Source organism: Tympanuchus pallidicinctus, unplaced genomic scaffold (assembly GCF_026119805.1).
Source record: "Tympanuchus pallidicinctus isolate F22 unplaced genomic scaffold, pur_lepc_1.0 scaffold37, whole genome shotgun sequence".
Classification (NCBI taxonomy): Eukaryota; Metazoa; Chordata; class Aves; order Galliformes; family Phasianidae; genus Tympanuchus; species Tympanuchus pallidicinctus.
The window spans coordinates 212,287-230,329 of record NW_026294755.1 but is presented as its reverse complement, the minus strand read 5'-3'; the positions used below and the strand labels follow the sequence as shown (position 1 = coordinate 230,329).

Here is an 18,043-nt window from a genome sequence, read left to right as displayed (position 1 = left end):
AGAACAGGGATTGCTTCTGCCATCAGGCGAAATCCCAATTTTCAGTTTTCAGAATGGAAAATTATCTAGGCTAGTTTAAAATCCCTTGCATACTATTTCCCTGCTGTGCAGAACAGAGCAACAGCCTGCCAGTGTGAGAATGGGGAAGTGAAGCCAGCAAGAAACAGGAAGCAAAACTGAGGAGCCTGTTCTCATTTTCTAAGCCAAGGAAAGGACCGGAACCTGATCGGGGTCACAGGGCCCCTCAGCAGAGCAGCACTGTTGTGCTGTGATGAATCTTGCAGGGCCGGGCAGGAAGTGGCCTCTGTTGTGGTGTAAGGAGCCAGCAGACCTGTGTGATGGGCAGGCAGAGCGCTTTGTGAGGCTGGCACTCACAGCTGTGTGTGTGCAGTCCTTGCTGTGATCCCCACACGTGTCTTTAGGAAACCTCGTAACAAACAAGGGGAGATGTGATGTCCAGCAGGAGGGACACTGGGGGTCACCCGTCCCTCTGAGGTCACACAGGTGGACAGCCTGCACCCATCTCTTGTAAATGGAGAGGAAGGTCATCAGAATCACTGTGGATTGAGCAAGGGGAAATCGTGCCTGACCAACCTGGTCACCTTCTGTGATGCCATTGAGCTGCTGGGCAGATGAGGGTTACAGATCACGCGTGTGGAGGAAGGAGGTAAATAATCACTAAAAACAGACCCACCTGGATTCACTGCATTAGGTCTCGTTAGGCTCATTAATTAGTATGGACTCCCCCATCCAAACATCACAGCTCGGCAGCTGGGGCTGATGGAAGCCAGCCCAGCTTGGAGCCATCCCTGCCCGCCTGCTGGGACTGGGCACAGCGATGGCATGAAGGGAAGCGAATGAGCCACAAAGTGCATGCAGGCAAAAGGGCAGACAGAATTCACACGACGGTGAATTGCCTCCAAGGGTGATCCCTGGGCTCTGCGTGGAAGCTGAATTGTGGTCACAGCCGCGGCTCAGAGCTTTGTAGCTCACTGGTGTGCAGTGTGAAATCCTGAGTTTGCTCCCCAAATAACGTCTGTCTCAGCCCCAGCATCGCACGCGCATCCCCAGGAATGGTTCCTCAGTCCTGTGTGGGCTCTTTGTACAGCAATGGATCAGACCTGACCGCTGCTCCCACCTCCCTGTGCCCCTGGAAGCACAGGACAAGAGAGGGAAGGCTTGGAAACCTTGTATTACAAAAATAAAAGAGGTGCAACGCATGGAGCTGCACTCAGCTCCAGCGCAGAACGTACCAATGGAAGGCAAATATAAAAAAGACAGACACTGTTAAACAGTCGCAGGGCAACATCCTTAAGGCTGAACAATCCCAACTGAACTGAGCTGATGTAAACCAAAGACCATCCTTATTCAGAGCCCCAGCAAGGCAGGATTGGTACCGGGAGCTCTGCTCTGACTTACAGGCTGGGTTGGGGCTCTCAAAGCCCTCGGATCTCCTTTCCCACGGCAGCAGGCCTGGAATGTGTGCACAGGGCTGGGATTTCATAGGGGGCAAGCGCTTCTGGTCTGATCTCATCATGGAGAGAGGGCTCTGGGTCTGGGGGCTGCAAGCCACTCACCTCTGCCCCATCCTTACCATCTGTAGGACCCCTCTAGACATCTGTAGGACTCCTCAGAGCCCCAGGAAAAGCTGAGCTGCCTCCCCTTCCCCACTGCTTGGGTCCCCTTTGCTTTACATCAGCTCAGTCAGCGCTGGCTCAGCACTGCTCCGTGCTGTCTGCTGGGCTCCAGGGAAGGGTGGGCCGTGCCCTGCTCATGCCGACTTGGTCCCGCTCTCCACTTCCTTGTGCACCCACAGCTCCTTGTGCTGCTTGCGCCCAAAGCCCTCGTCGTAGTTGCCTTTACTCTTGAAGAGCTGCTGGAAGTGGGGCTTGCAGTAGAATTCCCCGTGGAGTGCCGCGTAGCTGCCCAGGCTGGGAAAGGAGAGGGGTTAGTGGGGCTCAGCAAGGGCTTGGGAGCACAGGGAGAAGGGAGGAAAGAGGAAGGAACGTGTAGATGGCCCTTAGCAGAAAGGGGACGGAGGGTCCTTCCCTGCCCTTCAAGAGGAGGGCTGCAATGGGCAGCTGGGTGAAGAGCCTCCCCACACCCCGTAGCTGCCAGTAAGGATCACAGCAGCACCCAGCACTGCTCACCTGAGCTTGGCGTGGCAGTGCTTGCAGCAGAAGCAGGAGTTGTGGAAGACAAATTTATCCGCCACCAGCCGCTCCATGGGGTAGACGGTTTTCTGGCAGGCAGTGCACATCTCCTTCACTTGGGCCTTCAGGCTGAAGGACTGGGCAAGGGGAAACCAAAGGGAGAGAAGGTGAGGAAAGGGGTTTGGAGATCCTGTGCCCATCCCTGTCCTTCCCACCTCTTCCCACAGCCATCAGGTGCAGGAGAATTGCGGTACCTTGGAGCGCTGCACCGTGCTGCCTCCTGAGTTGCTCTTTGCCTCCTAAGGAGAGAAATTGAAATGGGAGTTAGGGACTGGCAGGTGAGGCACTGAGCTGCGCGTGGCAGCCGACGATGGGCTCTGAAACCTGCAGCAGGAAGGCACAGGGCTTCTCTGGGGTCATGGGCACAGAGCAGCCAGCTCTGCCATTCCGCACTGCTCACCAAAGCTTGGATGTAGCAGCGTGCCACGGCTCTGCTTCTGTGGCAAGGTGTCACAGCACACTGGCTGCTTTTTTAGTGCAGGTAGCACACGAGCACAGACCCCAGGGTCATGCAGCTCTCACCATCTGCAGTCGGTGCTTCCTTTCCTCAACTGCCCGCCAAGGCTCCAGGGCTGACATCAGCCCCTCAGCAAAGCTGAGCAGGGCAGCAGGAAACATCCCTGCCTCAACATCCCTTGGGTCTCTGCAGAGTGGCTGCAGCAGAACCCTCCCTGTGACCTACACTGGCAAACCAGCACATGCTGCCCCGGTTTTATTTTTATTGTTTTGATGTTTTTATTAACAACAGCTCTGTTTTAGCACGAGAGGCTGCTCGTGGTTCCTTCTGGCCAACAAATCATTGGGCTCATCCAACACTCAGGGCTCTGTAGGAGGGCTGGCAGTTTCCCTGTGCTGTTTCTGGGATGCCCCTCCACTGATGCAGCATGCAGTGCTGGCTGCCCCTCACCAGATGTTTTGTCTCCGAGTTCCCCTGTTAGCAGCCAGGCCTGCCCTCGTGCTGCACAGGAAACGCCTGCGCCATCAGCGAGACCGAAAAGCTTCCACAAGTCCCTGCAGACTGTGTGCACGGAGGGGAGAGTGGAGTTCAGGACGTGCTGGGTGCCACTCAGAGCCCACAGCTGTGGGAAGAGCAGATGCAGATTCTGAGGTGCCCAAGCCTCTGCCCTCGGGGGCTCTGAGCAAGTCTCAGTGCACCTTTAGAGGGTCCCCATCAGGCAGTGACCGCACAGCATCACCTCCTGCCTCCCTGCCCTTCCTCTGCTGCAGCTTCAGCTCTGTTTGGGCAGCACAGCCTCGTTTCTGTCCCCAGGGTGAGCTCCCACCTCGTCCTTCCCCAGCATTTCTTCTTTGTATTTTTGGAAACAGTTTGTCTAAGAGACACACAGGAAGCTCTCACTTCACCAAGCTGCCTCTCCAGACGTTTCCCAGCTGCTCTCACCGCCTGAGGTCGAGGACATGATTTTCCTCTCCCTCCCACTTTTGCACAAGGCTGAAGAGAAAGCCAAAGTCAACAGAGCAGCGCAGGCAGAGAGGAGGCTCAGGTTGTGTAAAACCAGTTGCATCCCTCAGCACCAGCAAAGCAACCACAGGTGCTCTGCTGGGGTTGGGGTTCACGAGCTCCTTCCAGGTTCGGTGAGCAGCGCTAAGGAGGATGCTGAGCAGAGCTGCTGCCTCCTATCTGCTCCCAAGGCTGCAGTGCTCTGCTGCTGCTCGTCACTTCTCGGCAGCCTCCTGGCTCCGACCAGGCCCGCTATCTATTTCATGGCTGAGATATCCTCCCTCGGGGAAGGGCCATATCCTGTCCCAGCAGGGGATGTTCTCAAGCCTTTATGTTTTTCCATCTCCGATCGCCCCGATCCTAAGCAGCTCGCATGCTCGCAATTGTGATCACGGAAAGCCATGGAAACCCAAACAAACAGAAAGCAACCCGAGCCGAGCGGGGCGAGCAGCGCTGGATGAGATGCACCACAGCCTGGACAACGTGCTCAGCAATGTGCTCAGCAAACAGCACCTTCTGCTGGAACCTTCCCACCCCCGGGGTCCCGTTGTCCGAGCAGCAGCTGTGCCTTCAGTCACTCTAAAACACCAAGTCCTCTATGCACAGCCTTCGGCCTCTGAGAACAAACTCAACTGGCTCTGGAATTCTCATGCAAACTGCAGGGGATGCGACATACGTGAGATGGGGTTGTGCTGGCGGCTTCCGAGGCCTGGAACATGGTTCTGTCCCCTCCTCGGTGGGTTTAATCCTGAGCTTGGAGTCTGTGGGCTGATGTTTCTGGGGAGGTGTTGAAAGCTCTCCTCTTGCAACACCTGGAAAGGAAATGTCAGTGGGAGCGTGGCCGGTTTCATCACCCCAACCCCACAGCTCTGCAGGAGCTGATGTGTGATACTGGCTTCCTTGTGGGGCACAGGGGTTCCTCGGGGGATCCAAGACTTCCAGGCACGCCAGATCTGGCATAAGGCTCAATGTTAGGAATTGAGGTGGGGACAGCATGCGGCTCTGATGCTTTCCCATACAAAGATATTGGGCTCAGGATGGGAGAGGGACGGGAAGCAAAGTGGCAGCTGCTGTAAGCATCCTCCAAGCCACGCGTGGAAGGCGGTCGGCAGGCGGTAGCAAGCTGTCAGCAGGCAGGTACAGCGTCCAGCCAGAGCTGCTGTCCTGCTGAGGCAGCAAACCCAGAGCCCAGACTGCTGCAGCCACCCAAGGATGGGTGATGCCGGATTTTAGCCTAATTTTAGCCCAGAGAAGCTTTGCTGAACAGAGCGGCTCACAGCTCAGCGGAGCGAGTGACGGAAACTTTGTCTTTTCTCAGGAGCTCACGTTGCCTTTAGGCTGAGCAACCCGTGAGGGTGAGTTTGATGCTTCCCAGCACAGCTTTAATGCAGCACAGAAAAAAAAAAAGTCACTAAAAAAAAACCACCACCTCTTTTGGTAAAAGTCGGATGAAAAGGTACTGACAGATCCTCGGGGTTTTCCCCAACTGTGCTTTACCTTCAAAACACCCATAAAAGGTCAGGGTTGATGAGCCCTGTTTTGCACATGTGAAACAGATGGGGAGCTGAGCTCTTGGTGCAGAGGGAGGAGCGGAGTGGGGACACTGAGCCATGGCTGTGGCCTCTGAGCCCCCCGTGCTGCCCTGGCTGCAAACAGGAGCTCTGCAATGATGGAGATGTGCTGCCAATCCAATCTCCCAGTGACGTTTGCAACCACGATTTGGCTTTGGGGAATTCTTTGATCCCCAGAAAGCCCCAACACCCAGCAGCTGCCATCAGGCTCGAGCTGCTGCAACCAAACACCCCAAATGAGCGACTGCTTTCAGAGTTCAACCACCCGAGCAGCAAAGCCGGGCTTCCAGACCTGAGCTGGGCAGCCCTCGGTGCAGACGCTTCCCAGCCCCAGCTGAGAACACAACTCCAGTTTTACCGAAATCATTTCCCGTCCTCTCTGCGGTCTGTCTGTCATTTCCTGCTCGCCATGATGCAGCGCACGCAGGCAGATGATGCTGGAGGCCATGCAGACACCCCCCCCCCCCCCCGCCACCACCTTCCCCGGTGCAGCACCATCCCTCCCACACCTCCAGGGTCTGCGTGGTGCACAGACCCCATGGGGAACCCAAAGAACCCACAAAGCCCCTCTGGCCCATACCCTGCACGTACCTCCAGCACAGATGCGCAGCCCTTGATCTCCTCACCTCTTTTCACCTCTCGCCGCCCGTCCCTCCAACATCTCTCCACCCCTTCCTCTTCCCCTCACAGCCCATCTTCCTCCCCTACCCCAGCTGCCTCAGTTTCCCCTGTTCCTCCAGCCCCTTCCTCCCCGCGATCCCTGGCTCCCTCTGCTTCTGTTTTTCCCCTTCCCCTCTTTTCCTGCATGCAGCAGCTCCCCAATCCCATTCCCTTCAAGACCATCACAATTATCCCAACCCATATCTTGATGTTCTCCATCCAGACCCACTCTCCATGCACATACCCTTCTGCAGCCCCGTGCCCCGGTCTTTGTTTCAAGAGAGGCCCCTTTGGTCTAGCTGCCCTCCAGACAAGAGTAGATGTTGCTAAACATCCTTCCTGCCCAAGGACAGGGGTAGAAATCTCACAGGGGAAGGGTGTGCTGAAGTGATAAGGGAAACAGAGCACATTAGAGACTGCAGGAGTGTTTCTAAGAGGCTTCCAGCTGCTGTCATCACTGTTTGAAGGAGGCATTGGTCTGCACAGGGGGGATTTGAGCCCAAAGCAGTAAACATGCTTCTGTGTGCAGAGGAACCCCCATGGCACAGGTTTTGCTTAAGGACACATTGCCACACTGATGCCAGGATTGCTAGTGCTGGAACAGCTTGCTGATTTCACGAAGACCACGTGTTACGTCTGTGACAAAGCAAGGAAGCTCCTGGCCTCCATGCTGGATGCTGGCACCACAGCAGCTAGCCCTGATTTCTCCAGACCTCCATTCCTAAGCTCCTTCACCACCTACACAGCCCCGGAAGATGACTGACTATTGACTTCTTATCATACAGCTCAGGATGGGACAAGGACCCCTTCACTCTGCAGCTTCTGCTCTTCCTGCCCTTCCTTGGAGCATCTGATGGCCCTCCAGTGGATCTGGGCTTGAGCCCAAGGAGGTGGAGCAGCCTCTGACAGCAGCTCTGGTGGCTGCAGTGTGGCAGATCTGGATCTCAGTGGCACTGGATTCAGCAGGATGCATTCAGTGCCCAAACCACCAGCTTCAGCCTGGCTCTGGGGGCTTCTTGGTGACCTCAGCAAGCTGTCTTTGATCCAGGACAGTGGGGCTGGAGGTCACCTGCAGGGCACATGCACTTGCTGCCATGGGAATACAGCAGGAGGAGTGCTGCAGCTCTGTCTTTTGGCACTAACCAAGGAGTTCTTTGGGCTGAAGAAGGCAGCATTCAGCCCAGAAGCTGCTCAGTCACAAAACATTTGTCTCACAGCCTCTCACCTGCCTGGCCCTGGGGACAGATGTAAGGACAGGGAAGCATCTGGAGAGGCCCCTTGTGGAAATTCCCCGACTCACAGGAGGATGGCATCTCCCCATAACCATGGCCTGCCTCCAACACACAGCACTGTCCCCTTCTCCTGCTCAGCACCACTGCCCTTTGCTGCCTACCAGCCTCATTTCACTGGGCCCCCAAGCAGCCCACTGCTGGCTGAGAGCCTCTCTGAAAACTGATGATGGTTTTCCGGCACAGGAAAGCAGCGTGACTGCAAAGGGTGAGAGGCCCCTCTCTGCCATATGGTTCCCATTAGCAGCCCTGTGAAGTCAGTGTTTACTGCTGGGATCACTGTGCCATGGCCAGAGGCTTTCCCAAAGACCAAGCACAGTGTGTGTGTGGGGGGGGGGGGGGGAGGGGGAGAAGGATCCAGGCCCCCCCCCTCCATCCCAAGAAGATGCCTTTTCCCCAGCAGCGTGGCATGGCTTCCACTTCTCAGAGGGGCTATCAGGCATCTCCCCCATGAAATTCGGTACTGCTGATGTCCCCGTGACCACATGTAGGCTTAGTGCAAACACCTGCCATGGCCAACCCATGCTGTGAAACAAATCAGCATCAAACAGGCCAGCACCAGGCCAGGAACACAACACCACCAGCACTGCTGCAGCTTCTCAGGAAAAGGGGCAGCAAGCTGCAGCCGTGGGGGGGGCAACAGAGCAAGTGTGGTGGTCAGGGCTCCAGCCTTGGCAGACCTCAGGTCATGGTGGTGATGGGCCGGCAGTTGGATCTGATGGTCTTAGTGGTCTTTTCCAGCCTTAATGATTCCATGATTCTAAGTTGGCTTCAGATCTGGGCTCCTTGCGTGGCTACAGGCCAACACCGGTGTTTGGGACCCAACCCAGGTTCTTGTTGCTGCAATCCAGGACAGAGGGCTCTGGAGGGAACCAGATGGGCCGCTCACGCAGCCCCCACGACCCCACTCGGCCCCACCACGCACAGCTTCCCCTCTCATCCACTTTCCATCCACGTTCCGTGCCGTCTCTTGAAAGGCTGCCAGCGGGCAGGAAATCTGCAGCTGAAATGCTGAGGGATGCTGACAAGGAATAGTTGTGGGGAGGAACAGGGCTGCCTTTGTCAGGGCAACAATGGAGGACCCACACGAGCCAGGGAAGCCCCTGCCCAGCCATTCTGCTCTCCTACCTTCATCCCTGGGAGCACCAGGTCCAGCCATGCCCTGAGGATGCTGCTGGGATCCATCTGTTTTCCAGCAGTGGGAACTGAAGCACAGAGCAGCCCATCCCTTGGACTAAAGCCATGTTTTATGGCATCCATTAAGCATCATGAAGGGAATCTCTGCTCCCTGGGTTCAGCGATCTCGTTCGGAGAGAGTGGACGAATGCACTCCCCTGCTACGTGGGGGAGAGGAGATTCTTTTCCAGGCAGAGAAATCTCTCTCATTAGAGCCAGATGATAGAGCAGGCAGCAACAACAGGTTGGGAGGTTCAGACTGGGCATCAGGCACAAATGCTTCGTAAGAAGGAAGACTTGGAAGCTCTGCAGCATGGTACTAATTAAGTGCAGTACACACGAGCACAGTTATAGCAGTTATGCCCCTTCCACCCCCTTCTCAGTTCTTCCTTAGTCTTAGAAGACTTCCCCCACGTCCTACCCAGAAACTCCACCTCCCAGTTTCCTACCAACATGTTCATCCCTTTACTCTTATTGTGGAATTTTGCTCCCAGTTTGCCTCCCAAAAGTACTCATGGCCTATCAGCTTCCTCTTTTTTGGCCACGAGAAGCCAATCCCTTTAATCTGTTCCTATAGGAGAGGTTCTCCATTCCTACACCAGAGGACGGCTCAGACCTTTGCATCCTGCTTGGACCCCTTCCCTGGCAGCACACAGCGGTGCTGATGCACTCTTCCTCTGTCACCTCTGCACTGATCCCAAATGCTCACTCTCCTGCAGTGCCCTCCGCTCGCTGGCCATATGGAGTGGGCTTTGGGCACACCAGAGGAGTGAGAAATATATTGTGTGTTTAATGATTGCAATAATCCCTTCACCCAGATTTAACGTTTTCCATCCCAGAGCTTTGCTAATAGCTAGGTAAGCACTGCAACGCTCCCAGATGGCAGATGAAAAGATGACTTTAGTGGAAAGCCAAAGGCAGAGATGGGAACAAGGCAGCTGCCTGACAATGGGCTGCAAGAGCTGAGGATGGGCAAAAAGGAAAAGGAAAACCCCTCGCAGCTGGGCTGAAGGGACTGCCTGCAGGCTCACAGACCTGCAGGAGGAAACCACCAATGGAACTCCCTTCCCTAATGAGAAGTCTCATGGGACTTTGGGGGCCAAAAAAAGGCACTTTTGTTGTGAGCCTTAAAGAAAAGAAGATGCACGCAATCACTGTGCACCCCGTGCTGAAGTGGATCCTGACTGCTCAGCTGGGAGTTTGCTTCCTGCGGGACCCCATGGGGAGAAGACAGCAGCACCGAGGCTGTTTCAGACTATACTACATCAGTTACCCTGCCATTATTTTTTAATCAGCATTAATAATGCTGCAGGCATGTTGTCCCTGGCCCTAAATACGCAGCAGCTCAGCTGGGAGAGCCCTCGTGTGATGCTTTCGGTGCACAAAGCCCCATTTCTGAAGCACGCTGCCACACAACTCCAGTGTACCAAAACAGATGCCCAACCCATCAACAGAAACCAGTTGAAAACCAATAAAAACATCATCTATGTGGTATCTTAGCTGGTCCGAGAGATCCTAAGGGATTATAAGGATCAGATCTTCCCTTTACCCAATGGTTACAGCACAGGGCTGCCACCTGGGGCTGATCCCGGCTGTAGTTCTTGGGTGACAACATCTTGGTTTGGTTTTTTTAATCCATTCCTTTTCTCTCTACTGAAAGCAGAGCTGCTTCCCTTTGTGAAGCCCTGAGGGGGTCCCCAGCTGCTCAGGGCTTTGCCAGGGCTGGGGGTGCATTCATATTGGGATCAAATCTCACAGTCATGCAACAGCCTCCTGAGAGGGTGATGGAAAACCTGTAGCTGGAGGGACGTAAAGCTGGATGGGTGCTGGGAGACACAGCATGGAGAGGCAGCAGGCAGCAGCCAAGGCGGGAGGGAGAAGGGGGGGTATAGGGGAGCAGGGATCTAACAGGTTTTCTTCTATCTTTGCTCAATCTGCTCAGCTTAAGCAGATGGATCTGTCCAACCCCACCACACCCCCGAGCACGGGATGCAGCACACAACAAAGAGGGAGTTCAGCACAGCTGGGGAGCCCCAAAATGCTGCACCCCCCCCCCACCAAGCACCGCACTCACAGACCCTATTCACTCCCTTCCCCACTCAGCACCGGGTGCAGATCCCTCTCCTCTTCCTTGCCCTCCCAACAGAATCCCAACCCCAAAAGGCACCCAGTGCCCAGACAGCATCCCCCGCATGCTCCCCCACCCTACAGTCCCTCGACCGAGCCGCTTCCCGAAGCAAAAGTTCCTCTCTGTGGGGTCACGCATGCATTTTTCGGGGGGGAAAAACCCCCACCTGCTGCATGACCCTGGCTGGCAGCGCTGCTCTCGGGGCTCCCCACCTGCAGCCCTGCCTTCTCCCCATCTCCCCCTCTCCCACCCCGCTTTGTTCCCCTCCCCCATTGTTCCCGACAAACCCAAACCCAAACCCAAACCCACCATACCCCCGGGCTCCGCCGCCGAGGAGAAGGACTCAGCCCTCACCGCGCTTGGTCGGTCGGTCGGTCGGTCGGTCGGTCGGTCGGTCGGTCGGTCGGTCGGTCGGTCGCCTCTGTCCCTTCCGCGCTCAGGCGCGCTCCGTGCGCGCTCCCCCCGCCGCCCCGCAGCCCCTTTTATCGCGCGGCCGCCGCGGCGATTGGTTCCTTGCGCGGTGCGGCTCCGAGCGCCGCTCCTTTGTGTGCAGCCGCCTCTCCCTCACTCGGCGGCCCCCCGGCCCCAAAACCGCACCGCCGCCCCCCACTCCCCGCCCCCCCCACCCTTCACCACCCGCCGTGGATGCGGTGCTGAGCTCGAGGCCACGAAGGCAGCGGGCTGCGGATCCCCCCAGGCTCCGCACGGCCGCCCCTCAGCGAACGGAGCGGCGATGGTGGATGGGGTTTTGTTGGGGTCGGGGTTTTGTTGGGGTCGGGGTTTCGCCTGAAGAGGGCGAAGGGCGGCACTGGGCAAGCGGGGGCAGCGGAGCAGGGTCGGGAGCGCGGCCCCGAGCTCCTGTTAGCCGCGTGCGCGCGCAGAGAGCGGCGATCGACCTCGGTGCAACGCATCCTTGCCTGGCGGCGGCGTTCACCAGGAGGGGAGGTGCGGCGTATCGGTGCCGTCGCTGCGTGGCCGTGCAGCACCTGCAGCGTAGAGGCTTCGCTGCAAATGGAAGAAGGAAACTCGCCGGGCCGGGCTGCAGCAGCGCGCCTGGCTTGCGGAGAGCGGCATCCGCACACACGCACACGCAAACATGCGTGCACGCTGACACTCGTGTGCCAGCACTCCCGTGAAAGTGCACGGTGCGTGCATGCCGACGTGCTCGTGCGCCTGGACGCTTGTGTGCTCCACACGCGTGCACGCTCGGCTATGTGCACACGCATGCTCGCGCACTCACGGATGCATGCTGAAGTGCTCGTGCACATGCAAACGCATCCACGCGCGTGCACGTCGGGGGCGCGCTCACGCACACACACTGGTGCACGCGCACCCCAAGCCGTTGCTATGGAGACACGCGAGTTCCCCGGCAGCCCGGCAGCCCCCCGGCAGGGGGAGCGGCTCCTCCTTTCTGCGCCCTCCCCTCCTGCAGGGGGCGCCCTCCCTCGCCCTGCCCCCAGGAGCCGCCGCTCTCCCCGCGGCCCGAGTCCTCCCGGCCAGCAGGGCGCGCTGAGCCGCGCTGAGCCGCTCTAGGGCCGTTCTGTCCGGCGGCGGCGGCGCAAGATGGCGGAGGAAGGCTCGGTGTGCAGCTTCGTCTTCAAGAAACGGGGATTGGCGGCGGGTAGAGGCCGGCGGAAGCGGCCCAGCAGCGACCAGGAGCAGGGTGAGGGCCGTGGGGGCTGCCGGGGGCGGTAGGCGCTGAGGCGGTCCATTACGGTGCCCGAGGGAGGCGAGGGAAGACCTGCTGGCGCCCTGGGCCGTACTGCCCGTCAGCCAGGCCCGGCCCTGGGCCGCTGGGCCGTGTGGGTGAGGGGCGCTGCGGCGGCCGGGCCTCCGTGCCGGGGTGCCGTTCGTTATCCTCCCGCAGAGCCGCGGGGATCCGCTGCCCGCTCTGCCCCGCGGTTCGGCCCCCCTGGCGCCCCTTAAGCCCCGCGCTGTGCCCCGCAGAGAGCAGCGGTGAGGAGGGCAGCACGGTGGTGCGGAAGGAGCGGCGGCGGGAGGCTCCCAACCCAATGATCCAGAAGGTGAGGAGCCCGCGGGGCACTGCGCCGGCCGGGAGCTGCGTGGGGCCCGTTTGTCCCTCACAGCCGCTGTCTGTCTGTCTGTTTGCCCTTCAGACCAGGAGGTGCACGAAGGAGCGGCCCTCGTACGCGCTGAGCAGCAGCGATGAGGATGATCCATCGAAGGAGATCGGAGTCACTTACAGATCAACAAGGTCGGCGGTAAGGACTGAGCACGGGCTGAGGTCGGGGGGCTGGCTGATCCCGTACTCAATAATCTGCTTCTGCAGATGTGCAGTCAGCTCGTCTTGGTTTTGATCTGTAGATGTGTGTCCCTTCCCTCCTAACACACAAGCCTTTTGTGCTAGGTTTATTCTTCTGATGTACTGCATCCTCAGGAGTTCAACTAGGAATTCAGAGGGCTGGAGCACCTCTCCTATGAAGAAGGGTTGAGGAAACTGGGATTGTTTAGCTTGGAGAAGAGAAGGCTGTGGGGAAACCTCATTGTGGAGCATATAAACAGGAGGGGAACGGCTGTTTAAGAGAGTAAATGGTGATAGGATAAGGGGGAATGGCTTTAAACTGAGACAGGGGTGGTTTAGGTTGGATATTAGAAGGAAGTTTTTCCCCCAGAGGGTGGTGAGGCACTGGCACAGGTTGCCCAAGGAGGCTGTGGATGCCCCATCCCTGCAGGCATTCAAGGCCAGGCTGGATGTGGCTCTGGGCAGCCTGGGCTGCTGGTTGGTGACCTGCACACAGCAGGGGGTTGGAACCAGGTGAGCATTGAGGTCCTTTTCAACCCAGGCCATTCTATGATTCTATGAATTAAGGTTGGTCTTTCCCTCTTAGAAGTGGGAATTAAAACCCCAAGGTGCAACTGGAGTCACACAAAGTGTTTGGGAGAAGGAGCACCAGAATCAGATTTGCTCAATTACTGGGGCCATATTTTCAGTTTTATAGCACCTTCCTCCATAAGGTATTCACTTAACATAGAATGTACTCCCATCTTTATTCTTGTGAGTAGTAATAGGGTAAAAGCTTTAGAGGGAGGTCACTGTTTTCTTAGGATTGAGGGATGGGGAAACCTGAGGGCCTTGTTAACAGTTGAAGTGGAGAGAAATCACTATTTTTATGTTTTTGACACAGCTGAAAAAATGTTCTTCCCATTGGGTTTTTCTTAAGCTCTCCTCTTCATCCAGTGAAATTCACTGTACTGTCCATCAGTAAGAATCTCATCGAGATTTGTGTAGAACTAAAAGCAAGTAACAGCATTTACTGTGTTGATGCTTTTTATTCCTCCCCAGATTTGCTTCCTTACTCTCTGTGTCTCCATTTTTTTCTCTGTAAAATGGGAATAGCGTCCAGCTATCCTCAGTCAAAGATGCAAGGTCAGACTGAGGTCTCATTATCACATTAGAGATCAATATGAAGGCTCATGCTGTAATGAGGAAGCCAAGGCAGGGCAGCATGTTCTTAGGAGGAGTGGAGGCTTTTGGTGTGTAAGTTGGATTTGTTTTTAATTTGAGGCTGGTAGTAATTATTCTTCAGTTTCTGTGCAGCTGACAAAACCTAGGAGGAGGTGTCTGTTCACTGTGTTCAAGAGGAACCAAAACCAAATCACTGAATTAAAACTGAGCACAGGCTGCTGGGTTAAAAGTTCAGATGAAACGTGGTGTGTGTGGGCTGGGCGCTTCATGACTGAAGCGTTGAACATGGGAGAGCTGAGATCAGTTTACAGCTAACACAAGATGAAGCTTGAAGGAATAAAGTGGGGACCAGTGTGTCCTGACTTTGCAAGCTAAAACCTGGGAGCAGCCAGTAATTAGCATCCTATCTTCCACAAGCATTAGGCTGGATTCATGCTGGCAGGTGCTAAGAGAAGTTAGAAACTGCTGGAGGGTGAAGCAGGCCGTGCCCAGCACTTGTTCAGTCACTGACCCACCTGATAGCCCAGGGGCTTTCTCTCTTGTACAGCCTTTCTTTCTACTGTTGTCACAAGTTCTTGCTTTTCAGAAACCTGTTGGCCCAGAAGACATGGGGGCCACAGCAGTGTATGAACTGGACACAGAGAAGGATAAAGATGCCCAGGCCATCTTCGAGCGCAGCCAGAAAATCCAGGAGGTCAGTCAGCCTCACCTTCACGAGTTAACGCTGTGCAGGAGGAGTGTGTGTGCTTAACTCATCCCCTTTTGCATGCCAAGAGTTTGAGTCTTTTCTTCCCTGCTAATTTGAGAGGCCAAAATGTTGCCTGTGTAAATGGGGGAACTTCTGGCATTATTGATTTCTTGGTATTAAGGGAGGCATGGCCAGAAAGGGAGATTGGTATTGGAGGGGTAAAAGGTGGTTTGTGACATGAAGCTCTTCTGACCCTTACTTGCCTTTCTTTTTTCTTTTCTAGGAACTGAGAGGAAAAGAAGATGATAAAATTTACCGTGGTATTAACAACTACCAGAAGTATGTGAAGCCCAAAGACACATCAATGGGAAATGCCTCTTCAGGAATGGTCAGGTAGGTTGGGACGAGCCTGGGATGGGGGGAACCACGGAGAATTTCAGGCGTTGTCCCCAAAGGCATTTTTCTGGGGCCGAAATGTTGCTGTTTTTGCCAATTTGTTCCTATCTAATGAGTCCGGTGTCTGGTTTTGGCCGGGCCCCCAGGGCCCTTCTCCACTGCAGTGACACAGCTGGCCTGAGCCTTCTCCCACCCTTTCAGAAAAGGACCCATCCGTGCTCCAGAGCACCTGCGGGCCACGGTGCGGTGGGATTATCAGCCAGACATCTGTAAGGACTACAAAGAAACGGGGTTCTGCGGCTTTGGAGGTGAGTGGGCATTGCCTGCAGGTGAGCACGTGCTGCACCTGATCTGCAGAGGGATCCAACCCAGTTGGGTGACCCCAGGTTTGTGGCACTAAGATGCACAGTTACTGATTCACGGGCAGAGTTTGTGTTTCCTCACCTGAGGTTATGTGGGGGTGGGATTTCCTGGTCCTTATCCCACTTGCCACGTGGGTGAATGCTGGAGCTCTTGCTGTGGCATCCAGAGCGTGATGCTCGTGGCCTGTTGATCCTGTGTGGCCTGCTCGGTCCTGCCCTGGAATGTAGGTGTGTGGAGAAGCAATCGGGTTTCACCTTGTGCTGGCAAATCTCAGGCTGCCCCTGCATGAGGTGACCTGTGAACAGCTGGGCAATGGGGGAAGATTGTTCATCCCCCCTCCTTTGTGCTTTTCAGACAGCTGCAAATTCCTCCACGACCGCTCAGACTACAAACACGGCTGGCAGATAGAACGGGAACTGGATGAAGGCCGCTATGGAGTCAATGGTACAGCACAGCCCCTCTGCTCTCCTGCTCCCTGAGCTAATGGTGCATGAGGCCACAAGGTCCTGCCTTCTCTCATGTGGGAGAGTGAATGTGACTTACAGACTTTGCTGTCTCAAACTGCACAAGCAATGGGTCGATTAGATGGAAGGAATTCCTCATTCCACAAAGCTATGGAACTCCCTGCTGTGGAATTACCTTAGCACCAGTAACCACTGCCAGTGCTGGGCAAATCTGCTGCTTTCAGATTTCCACTGACTGCTACCAGGGAGGACTATTTGCTCTGTCTATACAGAATATAGCAGTCTGTATGAATCCCAGCAGCAAGCAGGGTGGAGCTGGGGAGGTAGATAGAACCATTTCCTGCAGAACAGATGCCCAGGAGCTAGAATGCTTTCATGCCTCGTCTCATCCCTATTTCTCACTCAGAATCCATATCTGTGGCCCAAGGATGCAGCTGAGTGTTGCATATGAACCCCTTTGCAGTTCCAGGAAAGGGGATGTTCTGTGAGTTGGAGTTGAAGAGTTTAATAGCAGCTGTTTTGGAAAGAAATGTGAAAAATTGGAGGATCTGTCTGTTTATAGCAGCAAGTGGGTGTCAGAAAATGTGCTCCTGTGAGGTGAGCAACAAGTACATTGGCTCATTAGACCTAATTATATCTCAATCCCACACATGTTACTGACATCAGCGACACCCAGATGCTAGAATTCTGTTGTTTCCAGCAGAGATTCAATCCCACCTGCTGTACTTTCTCCATGTTCCATATTTCATGCCCCGTGCATCTGCTGGCCTGGCTGCTTCCTCTCTTGATCCAGTCTGGTTAACTTTCTCTTGTGCAGATGAAGAAAACTATGAGGTGAGCAGTGATGAGGAGGATATGCCTTTCAAATGCTTCATCTGCAGAAGTTCCTTCAAGAACCCCGTGGTCACCAAGTAAGTGAGGGAGCCAAACATCTGTGGTGGGTTGAGTCCTCTGGTCAGTCAGCCATTCGCTGTGGTTGCAAACACTGTCATTGCCTACATGCTGGTGGGTGGAGCATGCTTGTTTGCTTCTCTGGGGGGTGGGGAATGCAGGGAGTCTCCTAACTACATCTCAAGCATCTCCTTGAGGGATCTCAAGCCTTTGTTGTCCAAGCACCTTCTAGATTTCCATAGATGCTGCCTGCTGGCATCACCTTGCAGCAGCCACACTGCTGCTGTTCTGACAGGTGCCTGCTACCTCCATGCTTCCTCCAGGGAATACCACAGCCCATCCACTGTAGCACTTGTACCGTGCTGTCTCTGGGAGAGCTGGCTGATGGCTGCGTGCAGACATTCAGCAGCAGTGAAGCAATGCTGAAATAGCTGTTGTGAGTACGGCAGAGAACACAGGGCTGATGCTGCATAGGAAGCTGTGCATCCAGCTTGCTTTTGCATCCCTCAGGGTTCAGTGGTCAATTATTTCTGACTCCTGGATGCAGCAGTTGTATGTGGTGACAGGCACTGCCATCTGTTTCTCCATACAGATGTAGGCATTACTTCTGTGAGAGCTGTGCCCTCCAGCACTATCGCAAATCCCAGCGCTGCTACGTGTGTGACAAGCAGACCAATGGAGTCTTCAACCCAGCAAAAGGTAACAGCCAGCTGTGGGAAAGAGGGCTGCTGATGTATGCTCACAGCTTTTGGCCTGGCTGCAAGTTGGAGCTCACAGGCAGAACTTCTCTCAGTGCCTGGAGGCACCACATCAGGGCCTGGGTGCCTCCACAGGTGTAAAAAGAGCAGCTGTGTTTGCCCAGATGAGGAACGTGGGGAGACTGATTTCTGAGGAGGGTGCTGGGAGTGCAGACAGTAGCTTTTCTGATACCGTTGTTTGCAGGTCAGTAATCCACTGACAGAGCCTGGTGCTGTAGCATCTGAAGCCCCGGGCTCAGCATATGGTGGTACGTCCTGGTTTAGTCTTTGTGTAGGCAAGTGATTTTTGGTAGGTGCTTCAGTTCTTGGAGAGCTGTATTTGCAGGTCTTGGACAGCCAGCTTTGCTGTTGGACATCCCTCAGACCTGGAGTCTCATTGTGCCTCTTCCTGTTTTTCAGAGCTCATGGCAAAATTGGAAAAACACAAAGGGGAGGAGGAAGAGGAGGGGGAGTCAGACCACTCAGACCATGGAGAAGACCCGCAATAGCAGAGCACTGTTTTGTATGGAGCCAAATAAAGTTTTCATGGGAACAAAGCACTGATCACAGCACCCTTGGGC

General features: G+C 55.4%; 2 protein-coding genes across 3 annotated transcripts; one reads left to right on the top strand and one right to left on the bottom strand.

The window, feature by feature from the left end:
* Positions 1 to 1,173: 1,173 nt before the first annotated feature.
* LIMD2 (LIM domain containing 2) lies at positions 1,174 to 5,925 on the bottom strand. Its single transcript, XM_052699522.1, has 5 exons — positions 5,835 to 5,925; positions 4,349 to 4,484; positions 2,408 to 2,452; positions 2,151 to 2,290; positions 1,174 to 1,931 (listed from the first exon to the last, which is right to left on the bottom strand). The coding sequence occupies exons 2-5, from the start codon at positions 4,388 to 4,390 to the stop codon at positions 1,772 to 1,774; spliced, it is 387 nt and encodes a 128-aa protein (XP_052555482.1). The 5' UTR covers positions 4,391 to 4,484; positions 5,835 to 5,925; the 3' UTR covers positions 1,174 to 1,771.
* Positions 5,926 to 12,018: 6,093 nt separating this feature from the next.
* Positions 12,019 to 18,019, top strand: RNF113A (ring finger protein 113A). 2 transcript variants are annotated; one of them, XM_052699517.1, is made up of 10 exons: positions 12,019 to 12,159; positions 12,444 to 12,520; positions 12,614 to 12,718; positions 14,510 to 14,617; positions 14,895 to 15,004; positions 15,209 to 15,315; positions 15,725 to 15,814; positions 16,652 to 16,745; positions 17,318 to 17,424; positions 17,883 to 18,019. In XM_052699517.1, exons 1-10 carry the CDS (start codon positions 12,060 to 12,062, stop codon positions 17,969 to 17,971), a joined length of 987 nt encoding a protein of 328 aa, XP_052555477.1. In that variant the 5' UTR covers positions 12,019 to 12,059; the 3' UTR covers positions 17,972 to 18,019. The 2 variants fall into 2 exon arrangements, with proteins under 2 accessions (XP_052555477.1, XP_052555478.1); XM_052699518.1 differs by lacking the exon at positions 17,883 to 18,019 and adding an exon at positions 17,668 to 17,799.
* The last annotated feature ends 24 nt before the right edge of the window (positions 18,020 to 18,043 follow it).